Source organism: Myotis lucifugus, unplaced genomic scaffold (genome assembly GCF_000147115.1).
Source record: "Myotis lucifugus unplaced genomic scaffold, Myoluc2.0 scaffold_240, whole genome shotgun sequence".
Taxonomy (NCBI): domain Eukaryota; kingdom Metazoa; phylum Chordata; class Mammalia; order Chiroptera; family Vespertilionidae; genus Myotis; species Myotis lucifugus.
The window spans coordinates 1,448,890-1,465,747 of NW_005871288.1; the positions used below are offsets into that span (position 1 = coordinate 1,448,890).

The 16,858-nt window shown below is 33.8% G+C and overlaps 1 protein-coding gene across 1 annotated transcript in view; it reads left to right on the forward strand.

The window, feature by feature from the left end:
* Nucleotides 1-16,858, forward strand: part of GRIK2 (glutamate ionotropic receptor kainate type subunit 2) — a 552,508-nt gene that overhangs the window by 383,016 nt on the left and 152,634 nt on the right. Inside the window, exon 11 of the mRNA XM_014464175.2 lies at nt 7,633-7,839. Within this exon, the coding sequence (XP_014319661.1) occupies nt 7,633-7,839 (207 nt within the window). The remainder of the gene's footprint in view (nt 1-7,632; nt 7,840-16,858) is intronic.

Consider the following 16,858-nt stretch of genomic DNA (forward strand, 5'->3'; position numbering starts at 1 on the left):
GAAGTGGTGGGAGACAAACATTAATGTGAGACCATAACATCAATTGGCTGCCTCCTCACACCCTCTATCAGGGATCGAGCCTGAAACCCGGGCATTTTCCTCACCGGGAATCAAACCGACAATCTTTTGGTACAAGGCACAATGCCCAACCAACTAAGCCACACCAGCCAGGGCTTGCATTTATTTTTCTCTAAATAATATACCATAGCAATTTGAGGACATAATACATATTTAATTTATTTATTCTTCACAGGGATTGGTGAACTAAGGCCAAAGGGCTGGCCACTTTTTTCTGTTTGGTAGTTTCATTTTGTTCTTTATTGAGGTAAAACATACATAATATAAAATATAGCATTCTCACCATTTAAAGTGTACAATTCAGTGGCTTTTAGTTTATTTACAGTGTTTTAATCCTCACCTGAGGATACTTTCCCATTGATTTTTTAGGGAGAGTGGAAGAGAGAGAGACAGAAACATTGATGTGAAAGAGATACATTGATTGGTTGCTTCCTGCACACCCACTGACCAGGGCCTGGGCCGGGGAGGAGCCTATAACCAAGGTGCATGCCCTGGATCAGAATTGAACCTGGGACCCTCTATCCACTGAGCTGAACTGGCTGGGGCAGTATGTTCACAGTGTTGAATGGTCATCACCATTATCTTGTTCCAGACTATTTTTATCATCTGGAAACTTTGTATCCATTAAGTATTCACTTCCTATTCCTCCCTAGGACTAGCTGCTGGCAACCACTAATTTGGTTTCTGTTTCCATGGTTTACTTATTCTACATCTTTCAAATAAATACAGTTATATAGTAAGTGACGTAACTAGGATTAGGTTTTACATTTCTGCAAAGAAGACAGTGGGGTTTTGATGATTGCATTGAATTTTCTGATTGCTTTGGGGATTATTTCTATTTTAACATTATTAAGTTTTCCATTTTTTCTTTTTTAAAAATTAAATTTATTAGGATGACATTGGTTAATAGGATCATATAGGTTTTAAGTATACATTTCTATGAGACATAATCTATATATCACATTGTGTGTCCACTATCCAAAGTCAAACCATCTTCCGTCACCATATATTTGGCCCCTTTTACCCCCTGCCCCACTCCACACCCTCCCCTCTGGTAACCACCATACTGTTTTTCGTGTCTATGAGTTTCACTTTTATATCCCACATGTGAGTGAAGTCATAGGGTTCTCAGATTTTTCTGACTGACTTAGTTTGCTTACCATAATTTTCTCAAAGTCTATCCATGTAGTCACAAATGGAAGTATTTCTTCTCATGACTGAGTAGTAACATATATATATATATATATATATATATATATATATATATATATATATAACTTCTTTATCCAATCCTCTATCGAAGGACACTTTGGTTGTCTTCATGTCTTGGACACCATGAATAATGTGCAATGAACAGAGGTGTGCATATATCTTTGCATTAGTGTTTCAGAGTTTCTCTGGTAAACAAGCATCTATGTGGGCTTCCCTTAAATATAGATTCCCTTTAATATACTAGAGTTTTTCATAGCCCTTATTCTATTAATTATCTCTTTCCCCAGCCTCTTCTGTTCCAGGCATTTTGGTTCATGTAGTTTTGCCCCTGGCATTATCTCTTGCTCAGGAGGTAGTGGCTAATGTATTTGTCTAAAAATGCTCATGACAACACCACCTATAAAGCAGCTTCAGCCCCCACGAAGTTCCATGTAGGCAAAACAAAGTGAAGTCCTTAAGCCGGTCCTCCAGGGAACCGTCACACAGTCAAAATACAAAACTGCCTTTTTTGAGAATAAGCCCATACTGTTCCCAGGTACTCAGAGCCTGCACCAGGAATACTGGCTGCCCTCTTCAAGGGTGCTACAGAATAGGGAAGTGGAGGTAGTAGAAACAGGGTAAATTTGTATGCACCAGAGGTCTTCTAGCAAATACCTGCAGGTTTTCTCTTCACAAAGCTTTTCCCTAGTTGTAAGCTCTTTCTTTCTTTTTTAATAGATTTCAGAGTTCCTAAAATAGTGATTTTTTTAAAAACTCTGACAGTTTTTGCCAGCTTCTCCATTGCTTCTATGGCTTCTTTTGTTCTACAATGGCAAAAGTTGAGTAGTTGCAACTGTGTTGTCCAAGGAGCCAAAATATTTACTGTTTAATTTTTAAGAGATATTTTTCTGACCTCTATTCTGGAAATCAGTACATAGGATCTACACAAAATATTTATTTATGCATACATTGGTAGAAAATGGATGGAAGAACAAAAAAATTATATTTATATTTTAGAGGGAGGTTATCTAATGTAAATATCTACATGCATCTTAGTAAACAGCATATAAAAACTTAAAATTGTACTCTCTTAAAAGACCATGATAATTTATTGATCATTTTTGGAGTTGTCATTTTTTACTTAGAGTTCACTATTACATACAGGATTAGTGATGGCCAGTTAAAATTAAAACATTCCAATTAAAAATATGCATTAATATTCAGAAAACATCCTATTATTATCATAAGCTATTTTTTTTGGTCTAGGTTACATGATATATGTTCTTCATCTATCCAAGAGTATTGCCTAGTAGAGCAGAGGGATAGGTCATTATCAAATAGTTATAGGGAGTCAATAACTTATTTGTTAAAGAAATATCCATCTTCTGAACATCACTGTCAGTGGTAATGTCCTTAATCTCCCTTTCAAAAACATGATTCTCTACTTTGTGTTCTCTTGAGTATCTTAGAGCAAGTTGTTTTTTAAAACATTTTCTCGTGTTGACACATATGTTTTATAGTTTTAAAGAGCTGACTCAACTTCCAGAAGAGGCAACCTCAGCAGCATCATTGCCCTTGCCCTTCATGTAGCTCATTTGTTAGCCTTCTACTTCTAATCAACTTCTCAGCACCTACCTTGATCTTCGCACTCATTGAAAACCAAGTTGCTCTGTTATTATTTATTAGTCAGTGCTTTCAGCGTGAGGAGAGTGATGAGATGTAATGAGTGTGCCCTCAAGGGTCAGACATAGAAAAAAATAAATGATTCTTGGGAAAATATAAACTGCTCATTTTTAAGTTTTAAAGTCCATAACTTTTCATTTGGCCCATAGGGATGCTATTTGGGAAAAGGTGGTGTGTTTTTTTTGTTGTTGTTGGTTTTTGTTTTTTTTTTCCGCCCTGTATTGTTTTATTTTGTTTTTGGTCAACTTTATCTTAATTACAAAAAAATTGAGTCATTAACAATATAAATGCATAAAGTATAAATCCTTTAATACTGTTCTTAATTGAGAATAATGTTATCCATAAGCAATTTGGGTTTCAGCTGGTTGCCACAAACTAATTTTTAAAATTTTCTGGTAATAAGGTAATTTCAGAACCAGACTGGGGCCAACTGAATATCCACAGAGAAACAGAATGCTCTAAAACAAGACACGCAGTTGTGTTTCTTAGAAATGTGCTCTTAAGCAGAGTAGCCATGCAAGTAATACAGGATTATATGAAATAGGTAAGTGTCTTAAATTCATTACTACATGGGAGCTCCAGTAGGGCAGAATTCTTAGGTATTGTTTTCTTTTGTTTTTCATTGTTGTATATCTGGAGCCTAAAATAGTGCTGGTACATAATAGTTCAGTTCATGTTTGAAGAAATAAATTAGTTAGTTTAGCTTTATTATTGAGATAGCAAGAGATATTTTATAGACTATAATATAAAATTAATTTGCATTGTATGGCCTTGTCTTTTGAATATCATGGGTAAGACAATATAGTTCAAGGGTTAACATCTGAGGAAGATAATTTCGCTCTCTGTAGAGAAGGACTGAGGTATATATGAGTTATACACTTATAATCATAAAATTTCATTATATATAAATAAAACATTTTGTTCCCCTGAACCTTAAAACATAGTTTACTTTTTCAGAACTTTATTTTAGGTTTATTCTGTGCCAACTCCCATCTAATGCTGATAAAAATATATGAGTTATTGGGTTCCTTAAAACTGGAGTTGATAGTGGAAATGCTGACAAATCCTTATTACAGATGCCAGTAGAATGAAGTGCCTTTACCTCTAGCAAATGCTGATGTGGAGATTTAAGACTCTATGAGAAATCAGTGAAGTTGCCCAGGAGAGTTTTATCATATTATTCATTGAACTCAATATGTGGTACAGTAATTGCTTCTGGTACCATTTTTCTTTTCTTACATGAGTATATTATTTATTCTTGTGCTGTGCGAAGCAGAGAAAGAGAGTTTAAAAGAGAGTCATAACTCCATGTAAACTATCTTGTGACACAGTGTAACTGGAGATAGGAATCGCAGCTGGAAAACTGTGTCTTATTTATCAGAATTAAATATGGGAAAATGGTATTTGACATTGTAGAGATCCATAAATACTAAAAAGATGCACTCAGACCACATAATTTTTTCTAGTAATACGAAAGCCGGTCTAAGGAGACTTTTTAATCTTATAGGGATCAACAAATTTATTTGCCTATGACAGAAGTTTTCTTATTAGGTTATAGGTGAAAAAAATCAAGTTAATAGGTCAAATGGTTACTACTACACGCTAGATTAATGTCATTTAAATAGCATAATAATTCTTGAAATTTTTGTTCTGCTTTTGTACCTTGTGCACATATACCTCCCATGCACATACCTCATGAACTCTTAAGTGTTCACTAGCTTTTATCATATTTTTCTTCAGTGTTCAAGTGAATTCATGTGAAAAATATACCATAAATATTTTGGAACAAAAATATTAAAATAGAGACAATGGTGATTGAACAGTGAAAATGGGAAAATAGGAGCTTTTTTTAGACATATATTACTGAGTCTGATAGGTTTAAAATATGCTATTTTCCTAAATTCTGTACTGTTATGTTAAAAAAAATGTATTCTTATTTGGAAAGGAGATAACTTGTGATGTAGAAAATGAATTTTAGGATTATATATTTACTCATTTTCTACATTGTTGTTTTGATTGGATAGTTTAATTAGTAAAGTGTATTATCATTTTGCATGCAGCATAGACTAGAAGTTAATCCCAGTTGATTGAAAAAAAAATAAAGCCATACAGTACATATTAAGTTATCCAATGAGCTATGTGCAATTATGCATTCACATGCTGTTTGGAAATGATCACTAGGAACCATTTAATGCGGTCTAGTAGTCTGACTACCTGAATTGTGTGCTAACTGTTGTTAGGTAAAATACTTTGCACCCCTGTCCTAAGTTATTTCACATATAAAATAGCAACAATAATGTTACTGACCATTACAGGGGTGTAATGAGGAATAAATAAATTAATCTAAGAAAAGCACATAGAACAGGGCCTGACACAAAGTAAGTGCTTAGAAAATATTGGATGGTGTAATTAGTGCAGGGATTTTGACAAATGGTTAGTGCTTGTGACTTTTAAATTAATACATATTAATATAATTTATTTTATATGTATTTAATAAATGTAAATAAATTTAATATATATATAATTAATTTAATGTATATACATACATTCATTTATTTTTAAGTCAGAAACCGAATGAAAACCAAAGTATGAGGTTGACAGTTAATCTATTAAACCAACTTGCTTCTTTTAATTCCCAGTCCTAAATTCTGGGGCTGGCCTCTATTCTGCAGGGGAATATGGTGTGTACTTCTCAAGTCTCTAACCCTCTTCTCATTGGTTTGTGACCTGAGGATTTGTTACTACTATAATAGGACCGCATAGGGAAACAGACCTCTCGTAATTTTTCTCTTCAAGTTCAAATTCCCTTGCCCTCCCCCGCCCTCGTTGACCACAGCAACCCATTTCCATTAATTCATTATACAGTCATTTTGTTTGTAAGCCCCCTAGGTGCCTGGTGATGACTGGTACTATTAATGAAAATTTAAGTAACTATCTTGCCACGTACATTTTGCAAGTCTAGTTCAGAAGATACACATATAAATCATCTCTCACTACTCAATATGGTAAATACTATGGTAAAAGAATTCAAAAGTTGTGTGGGAAAACCAGAAAAAGAGACACCTGAATATGCTCTACACATGAAAGCTGTTTAGCTCTAGTATTTCCTCTTGTCAGTGTAACAAGGGTATCTAAATTGTGATCAATGGAATCATGTTATCTAACTTGAAAAGTAGAGCAGAAAGGATATAATAACCCCAAGGTTGGAAAAATACTGTATCTATCACATTCTTAGTACTCTGTGTACCTCAGGAATGAAGTTTACATGTGATCACATACATAAAAATTAGAGAGGATCCTAACTGTTCTCTTACCTAATGGTAAAACCAATTATCTAGCTTTGAATTTAGCTACAGATTAATTTCTGATTTAAATTTATTTAACCCAAGTGCATTTAAAAATTCAGCATGTATGGATTGCCACAAATGGTCTGATAGTATAGAAAGCAACATAAAATAGTGGGAAAAGTGTGTACCCTGGAATTTAAGTAATCTGAATTAAAAATATCATCTTTTCCTCTCCTTAGATCCTCTTTATCGCTTGGTAACCATATAAACTGGGAAATTTTTTTAACCTCTCTTGAAAATGACCATTGTAAAAGAGTCCTGATCATCACATATTGCTGTCTGTTTCTATGAGGTGTTTTTTGTTGTTTTCTTAATCTCTTCATTGATGGCTGTTGTTCTCTTCCTGGAATAGTCCAGTGTCATATTGGTCTCAGGGCTTTTTACTTGCTGAGTCTTGACCTAAAATCCCCTTCTTTCATATTTTCAAGTGGCCAAACTCCTTAAGTTCTACCTCATCTCTCCTCTCCATTCCACACATATTACTCAATTGTGTCTTGTCTTCTCTTATCTTGCCAAATATCTTGCAGTAGTTCTGTATCCTATTGCCCTATTTTACATTTTTATACCATTTATTGATGACAAAGTTACATGTTCTATTTGTTTAGGCATTTAGTATTGGTTTTCTTCTCTATATAATGAACTTGACTTGCATTTCTCTTTTATAGAGAAGGGCTGCCTCATAGTAGGTGGTTCATAAAATGTTGTATGAATGTATAAGTTCTTGGTAAATGTTAGTTTTATAATATATTCTAAAAGAAGCTATTACTTTTCTCCTATAATTAAATATAATAGTTGTCATTTTCCTGGTTGTTAGAAAAAAGTGTTAATATATATAAAAGTACTACTCTAGTTCTTAGCACATGGTAAGTAATTAGGCAATAACTTTTTAAAAAATTATTTTTTCTATAGATCCCACTGAAATAGCATACCAAATATTGATTAAATGGTATAAATTAAATGTGGGTATTGTAATGATGGTGAAATTATATTAAATGTACTATATATTATACCTATACATATGTATTATGCAGTATATAACATGTCATATTATTTATTATATATGATATAAGCTATATGGTAAAGACATAACATCATATTTTTATTATGTAGTCAAGGTAAAATTATTATATTTAAATATTCTTTTGTGAAGCACAAATGTTCCTGATAATCTACCTTATTAGTATTTCAAACTATATTAATTACAACTAGAAAAAAAATAAAATTGACTTGTATCATAAATTAATGTGAATTTTTCCATCTTCTAAGGAGTGCTATAATTCTAATAACTTCATGATTAGCTGATACCTCTTGTCTTCATGTTCACTGTTTCCAGGAAGAACCCTATGTCCTGTTTAAGAAGTCTGACAAACCACTCTACGGGAACGATAGATTTGAAGGCTATTGCATTGACCTTCTCAGAGAGTTATCTACAATCCTTGGCTTCACATATGAAATTAGACTTGTAGAGGATGGTAAATATGGAGCCCAGGATGATGCCAATGGACAATGGAATGGAATGGTCCGTGAACTAATTGATCATGTAAGTCCCTTTTATCATTATTTATTACCTTTGGTAGATTGCTAAGAGATTTTACTTTTTTATGATTAAAAAGTGGTTAAAAAAGTCAAAAGAACAATAATATATTTCAAATATATATTTCCTGCAACAATTTTACTCAAAGTATATGTTATTCGTGCAATTAAATATAAAAAATCAAAGAGAGATCGTATAGTTCTATTACAGAGAGATGTTTGTCTTAAATTAACTAGTATGTGGTGATTTTGATATCTTGAAAGTATTTGCTCTTCATTTATAAAATGGAATGTGGTTTCCAACACTATTTTTTTTCACTTTAAAAATGCTAACTTTCTATTTAACAAAGAGAATGGGTGATACAAGTCTAAATTTCATTATAAAATGTTCCTGTACTAGGATAGGTTACTTATATTTTAGAGATAAGAGAAAATTAAACCCAAAGAACCTAAAATAAGATACTATATAAAAATAAATCAAGGATATTAAGTATGCCTGGTCGGTCACTCAGTGATTGAGTGATGACAACCTATGAACCAGGAAGTCATGGATCAATTCCCCATCAAGACACATGACCAAGTTTCTGGCTTGATCCCCAGTAGGGGGCATACAAGAGGCAACCAATTAATAATTCTCTCTCATCATTGATGTTTCCATCTCCCTCTCCCTTCCTCTCTGAAATCAATAAAAATATACTTAAAAAAGAATATTAAGCATATTTAGACGGAGGCTAGACATTTTATTTTATGTTTTTAATGAAATAAACCAAGGATTTCTTCTTGGCCAAGAAAGCATTATTTTACTATTTCTTAATTGGCAGTGTTAATTAACTCATATTTTTGAAATAAACTCTTATCTTTTACATATTATAACATTGTGTTTACTTTGTATTTTGTAATACTTAAGTTTATTTTGACATTTTCCATAATATTAAGGCAAAAAAAATATTGGTAAGAATTCTACAACATAATAAAAATATTTTTCCTTTAAAAAACATTGTGAACTGTACCCAAAATAAAAATTTTTACTTATGGAAGTAGCAAATATAGGCAATTTTCAAAGCATTTTGACAATATTTTATTAATTTCAAAGTTTATTATCAAGAAGAAGGATACCGTATGAGGGAGAAAATCATATATTACTAATTATGATTGATATCTATAACTTTTCTAATGCAGTATCTGACATATATTAGATATTCAATAAATAAAGACATAACTAATAAGCCCAAACTTTATGTCTTCTTACTTATTCTATATTTCTCCTATAGTGTTTATGAGTACTCTTGTTGAAGACTAAAAACTAACATATTTAGAAACTAATACAATGAGAAAGAGGTGGGGATTATAGTTGCTATTGATAGTAATTTTGAATTGAAGCCTAGTGAGTGAAATAATGTTAAGTTTTAAAGTTTATTCATTGGAACTTTTGGTGTTCTGTGTCTTGTGAATGGTAACTGTATATTAGAATTAATTAAAAATAGGGAGGAATTAAAAGAAAATCAAATATACTGTTAGATTAGCAATAGATAAAATAATGGGAAAAATTATGTTTAGGATATCAACAAAGCTGGGCACCATTATTTTTAACTAGTATTTAATATGTTTTTAATCAAATAAATAGTTATAGGAAAAATCAAAATACTTTTAGATTGCCTTATACTTATTTTGTGGTTTAATATTGTGTCAAATTTGAGCTCTCTCACCTTGTCACCTATTTAACATTCACTTCTAGGGTTCAGTGTTGGGCCCCTACTCCATAAGGCCATTCCTGACATTTTTACTCTTTTAAACAGCCCAATTTTTTGAACCCTTGTAGAACTACTACTTCTAGTGCTTACTCACAGACACTTCTTGTTACTTGAAACTTTTTGTCCTTTTATCTTTCACACAGAATGAGCCCCAGCTGGAGGCAGCTGAAGCCACTGATCTGCTGGGGCTTCTCTGACCTAGTGTGGTAATACTGATAAAATGTGGGAGGGAATACTGTATATTCATACTCCACAGAGCGACACTTACATCTTAGTTGTACAAATTTAGGTATTTGAGTGTCATCTCTCTATATCTATCTATCTATCTATCTATCTATCTAACATCTGTCATCTATCTATTCATCTCTTTGGTACATATCCTTTGGAATGTTATTGATTGTGTCTTAAGATCAGTTTTATTATATGTAAACCTAGAGGCCCAGTGTATGAAATTTGTGCACGGGTAGGGTCCCTAGGCTTGGCTGGCGATCAGGGTTGATCTGTGGGGCAACTGGTGGAGCAATCAGGGGGCCCCTGCTGACACCTGCCTTGGCCAGCCTGGTACCATCCACCACTGGCCCCGCCCCCCTGACGCTGCTGGTTGCCTCCCTCTGCCGGTTTCCTCGCTTTGTAGGGCTGGCCTGTGGGCTCGGGGCAGCTCCTGCATTGAGTGTCTGCCCCTTGGTGGTCAGTGCAGTCGTTCTGCCAGTAGTTCCACCGTTCTGTCGATTTGCATATTAGGCTTTTATTATGTAGGATGGGAATGATGTTACTCCATAGAATGGCAGTTTGAGCTAAATGCTAATATCTGGTAGTACAACAGCACTGCAGTGCAGTCCTTTTTAATTTAGTCAAATACATCATTGGGACAGCAGAGATGGGGGATAGATGCAGGAGACACAACGAAGGGAAGAAGGACACTAACATGAAGAAAGAATAATTTAAATGCCGATCTCACAATTTACTGTGTGAAAAGCTCTTGGCATAGATGGATACTCTTGTGTATACTAATACAGATTAAAAACACACACACACAACCAAAACCTAACTGCAAGTCAAAAAAAAAAAATACTGCGTCCCTTACCTGGTATGCAATTATAGATACTAAATTCACTTCTACTATTGGGTTATTTAAGGAATTTATGCATCATATTTGAGAAGCTGGCTCTCAATTAGAGTGAATGTATGTGCAGTTGCTTAGCAAATGGAAAACACTCAAGATAAGTAATTGTTGTTATTATTATTACTACTATTATTACTATTGCTGTTACTACTAGTATATACAAAGGATACCAAATGCTTTCTTTCATGTTGCTTTATCTTGGCTATCAAACATTTGAGTTAGTTTACCAGATTACTTTTGAACCATAATTATAATAGACTGACAGTTGTCAGAGGGGAGAGGTTGTTGGGGGACTGGATGAAAGAAGGTAAAGTGATATATATATATATATATATATATATATATATATATATATAGAGAGAGAGAGAGAGAGAGAGAGAGAGAGAGAGGCCCAGTACACAAAATTTATGCACTGGGGTGGGGTGGGGGGGTCCCTCAGCCTGGCCTGCAATGATGCAGGCATTCCTTGCCTGCTGCCCAGAGGCCCTCCATGGCTGGGGAGGAACGCTCATGCTGCCCGTTCTCAGCGGCTGCCCTCCCCGCCAGGACTGGGGGACTCTGGCGGGGCTGAGAGGACTGGGCACTGCCATCTTGTGGCTACTGGTGCTGCCATCTTTTATGTTGGAGTGACTGTTAATTTGCATATTACTCTTTTATTAGATAGGATATACACACAAAGACATAGGGAACAGTGTGGTAACAGCCAGAAGGAAAGAGGGGTGGTAGGTAGGTGGAGGAGGAGGTGGAGGCAAAGAGGAGGGGAGAATGGGGATGGAAAGAGACTTTGCTTGGGGTGATGGGTGCACCATATACTGTACAGATGTTTTTTTTTATTGAGTTGTACACTTAAAACCTGTATAGTTTTGCAAACCAATGTCACCCCAGTAAATTCAATAAACATAAAAAATAAATAAAATGAATATTTGTCTCTATGTGTGATATAATGTTATCAGCAAAAGAACAATTTTTTTTTAAATATATTTTATTGATTTTTTACAGAGAGGAAGGGAGAGAGATAGAGAGTTAGAAACATCGATGAGAGAGAAACATCGACCAGCTGCCTCCTGCACATCTCCTACTGGGGATGTGCCCGCAACCCAGGTACATGCCCTTGACCGGAATCGAACCTGGGATCCTTCAGTCCGCAGGCCGACGCTCTATCCACTGAGCCAAACCAGTTTTGGCAAAAGAACAATTTTTTTATAATTACAGTAAAAATGAGCAATTTTTAAAACCACATTCAGTCTCTTTACCTTGTTAGAATTGAGTAGATTAGACTATGAGAAGTGTTTGCTTTTTTAAGTAACATTTAAACTTAGCTCTTTTAGAAGTGACAACAAAGAAGTTTACAGTTCCTTTGTGCTTATAGAGTCTTGTGTTTGAATATTATTACTGTTAGTGGTTACTAAGAGAATGTATTAGTCAATAAAAGCTTTTTTTTCTCTTCTTTTCAATGAGCCTTCTTTTTATAACTTTAAGTGATGCTGAAATTTTAAAAGCAAACAAACAAAACCTTGATCATTTTACAGTTAAAAAAAAAACTACAAGAACAAAATTCTGTTCCAGTTTATAAACAACTATGGCAAAGTAGGAAGTCTTTTGAGATCTACACTTATTTTACATTATTTTTAATAGGACTCCTGATGCTATGGTTTTCCAGCTGCGGGAATGCTTCCCAGCATGTTTCCTTAGCATTGCAATTGGTATTTAACACTATCAAGCCTTTTATGATTCATAAATGAGCCTTTGAAGACCTCACTATGCTTTGCTTATGCCTCCTGATTGCACTTTTATTATATACAAGGAATGAAATCAAATATTTGTTTTTCAGGGAACTTAAAAAGGCTCCAGGTAATATAAAAAAATGGAAAGGCTAAATTAAAACAACAACAACACAGTTTTTAACTAAATGGGAATTGACTTGACCATATCTTTGCATTTTGATAGTATGTTGTCTCAATTTTGCACTCTAGTGGAAGCATTCTAATAGTTTAGGGGAAAATTTTGAAGAATAGTGAAATTATAACTATTTAGTTGTATAGTAAAATAACTAAAAATAGCAGTGCAAATTAATTTATAATTTACTATGACCCCAAAATGACAACTGTAAAATATTACTGATAATGTTTGAATCTCTTACTATAAAATTTCTCAATTCCATAATTTTCAAATTAAGAACAAAAGATAGAATTACATTTTTCACATACCTCCCCACGTGTCGATAAAAAAAAACCCCAAACCTGTAGAAAAAATATGTTTATTTGAGCCAAAATCTTTGAGGGCATGCCCAGAAGCAAGAGCTCACTGGATTGAGAAAATGCTCTTGAGGATGGTAGTTTTGCAATCCCTTTCATGCATTGAGAATCAAAGGAAAAAATGTAAAGGAAGTATATGAAATCCATGGTATAGATTAAGAGGGCAGGAAAAGCAAAGCAGGGAAATCTCTATGACTGAATACAAAGTACAATGAAGAAGCACACTCTTCTTTTACACTGGTGGGTACTGGATAGTTAATAGAGATGGTATGAGGGAACAAGATAACAATGAGGGGTTTCCTCTCCTGTTGTGGTGGTCTTGTGCTCTGGTGCCTATGGTTATATCTTTCAGGGGTCTGGAAAATTACTCTGCTGTTTCAAAAGTATGTTATCCTATATGCATAAGAACAGCGGACAGGGAGCACTTAAGAAAGCTACAGGCCTGGGACCTGGGACATAGCTACAGGCCATGATATGCCTGCCCAGTTAGAAATTTATGATCAGACCATCCTGTGTTGCTACTTTTGGTCACTAAACTTGTCAGGCCTGCCATGTGAGTAGTCCCCAAACTACTAAGGTTTATTTCATAGCCCTTTTTTAAAATTCACACATGAAACCACTATTTTAAATTTGGTATTCTGGTCCATTTTGTATAAGTTGCTCAATAGTATTCTATCATAGGAATATACCATTTTTACTTAGTCTTCTGTTGAGATGTTCAAGTCACTTCCAGTGTTATGCTATGAAAACCAGTGCTGTCATAAAGAGCCTGGTCTTATGTCCTGGAACACCTGTGTAAGGACTTCTCTGGAGGACATCCTGAGGAAGGAATTGTTGGTCACAGTTGGCATATATTTTCAATTTTATTAGATATTGACAATATTGTCCTCCAGATTTCTCTTACTAATTTAAATTTGCACTAGTAATATAAAAAGTTTCTGTTTACAAAATTACTAATTTAAGATTCTCACTGTCTGAATTTGGTGAATCTGCATTTTAGTAATGATCCATATTCCCTCCCTCCTCTCCCCTCCCCCCATATTATATAGACTTCAGTTTCTCCTTCTTTGAATTGCCCATTCACTTTCATTGACTTTTCTTATTGATACATAGGAATTTGTTACATATTGTTAATATTAATAATGCAACTACTTATCCTAGTAAGAATCATGTCTTTAAATTTATTTAAAGTGTGTGTCTGTGTGTGGGTGTGTGTGTTTTGGCATGGAAGTTTTAAAGTTTGAGTTTTTCAAATTTACTTATTTTTTCTTTATATCTTGTGATGTTTTTGTTCCTTGTTGGAGAAATTCTTTCTTTACTGGACCTCACAAAGATATTCGCTATTTAAGAGAGTGAAGGTTTCTGTCTTTAAATTATTCCATCACTCACACTGGTTAGACTTGGATTTAAGAAAAAGATCAGAATTCCTTTTGCTCCCTTTATGAAAATAGATCCCCAAATACTCTTAATTACAACATAATTATTAATTATTTTCCTTTCTTTGTAAAAAAACAATTTGAAAAGCAAGTTATTTTTACTTTTAATGGGAAATTCTGTGACTATTATATCAGAAATTAGAGGCAAGGGTTTAAGAAAACTACAGGATACATTCCAGGTGAAGAGGAAGAAATTTTCCTCTACTCTTCTAGTTTCTTTCAGCTGATATAATAACTCAATCAATACAAGATAGATTAACAAGATAAAAAAGCCAGATGTAATTATATAAGTATGTACAGGAGCCCCACATGCATGAGTAGTTCAGAGACAGAAAGGTAAAAATGTTATTGATTTTTTGCAGAGAGGAAGGGAGAGGGATAGAGAGTTAGAAACATCGATGAGAGAGAAACATTGATCAGCTGCCTCCTGCACACCCCCTACTGGGGATGTGCCCACAACCCAGTTACATGCCCTTGACCAGAATCGAACCCAGGACCCTTCAGTCCACAGGCTGACGCTCTATCCACTGAGCCAAACCGGTTAGGGCTAGAAAGGTAAAAATGAAGTATATATGACATTCTGAGCAAATGAAAGATGTAAGGTGCTTGGAAGCTTCATAGGCGAGTGTGGTAATGCACAGAACAATAAGAGAGCAGAGTTCAGGAATTAGATGTCTCCCTTCCCATATAGATAACTTCTTAAAAGTGATTTTTTTGGTAATAACTATTTTTATAGGCAAGGCTCCCAACTTAAATTCTTTAAAGAAGAGGCAAAAGTTTATCTTATGTCTTCAGGTTTCTCTTATGTTTATATTTTAGTTGAATTGCCTTCAACTAAAAATAATCCACATGCCCAAGCAGCACCAGCTGGGGAGACCTGTTCTGAACCCTTCCAATGAAAAGGGCTGATATAATAATTCTTTATAACTAAACTTCTTTTCTAAAAATGAATTTAAGCAGCAAGCTGTTGAAAGTGAAAGGGTACTGTCAAAAAATTCAGAGACAAGGATATTGATCAAGTTTTTCCAGAAGCAGGATATCATAGACAGTATAACTGTGATTTGTACTTTATAATAGACTATGATACTCAACAACCATTTACTATGTGTCTATTAACAACAACTCTTAAATATAATAATTATTTTTTTAAAATTTTTTATAAAGCCAATAAGGCATTTTTAAATGTTAAATACTTATTTAAATACAGGTGCAATATAGATTTTGTCCTCATTCTATGTAGTTTCACAGTAATATTAAGGTTATATTTAGAAATATTTGTGCTTTTTAAACTTAAAGATTAAAGTAAAACACTAAAATTTTTTTCTATAATGTATTTTCAAGATTTTTAAAATAAATTCTTTTACCAACAACCATCTTTTGCTAATAGGCCATTTAATAGTAATTTATAGCAAAACCTAGAGCTAAGAATTATTTTGCAATTATACAATAAATTACAGAATAAATATTTCTCAGGGATACTACTAAGTGCTTAAAATGATTTGTGAACTTAGTTACTTAAAATATTATGAATATAAATGTTTTGAACATAAATATTATCAGAAAAATATAGCACAAAGTCATAATTTGAAGCTTACGAGTAAGTAAAATGCTAAGTTGATATTATAGAGACTCCCATAGATATAGAGAAATTCTTATATGTTCCTATACATCTTATACATAATTTTGCCCCTTATAAAACACTATACGACTAATCAGTTTCACATTGCAGGGCACTGAAACTTTTTCTTAACATAGTCTTCTTAAAAAAATAAAGCTTTCAAAAAGCTTCATAAATGAACAAAATAAAATAGATTGGAATAGAGAAGTCTTGAAGTTAGGATTTTGATAAGTCAAACAAGGTGTTATATAAAAATGAAAATAGGAATATCAACTAAGAGTAAGGGAATTCTGGGAGAAAATTGCCCACCTGAGAAAAATCAAAGTTTTAGAATAATTTAAGTTCAATAATAAAAGTTTGCTTTTGAGCCTGGCCACTGTGGCTCAGATGGTTGGAGTGTAGTCCCATACATCAAAAGATGATGGGTTCAATTCCAGTTCAGGGCACATACCCAGGTTGCTGGTTAGATCTCCAGTTGGGGCCCATGGGAGAGGAAGTCAATGGATTTTTCTCTCTCACATTGCTATTTCTCTCTCTCTCTTTTCATCTCTCTATGATTAAAAAAAAAATTTGCATTTGATTCAGACAGTGAATTTACAGTGACACTACTGAAGCAGTGAGCTGTTTAGCTGTTGTATATGGGACATCTGCGTTAGTAGAGAGTAAACACTGATTTACATTTATTATTACTGGAAAGGCACCGATTTGCATCAGAATCAACATAAATTATACAAGTTAAACAAATACCTGTGCTTTTTTAAAGGTGACATTTTCTTTAGAACATAACACAAATTGAAACAGAAACATAACAGAGAAAATTCCTAAAAAACTTAATTTAAAAAG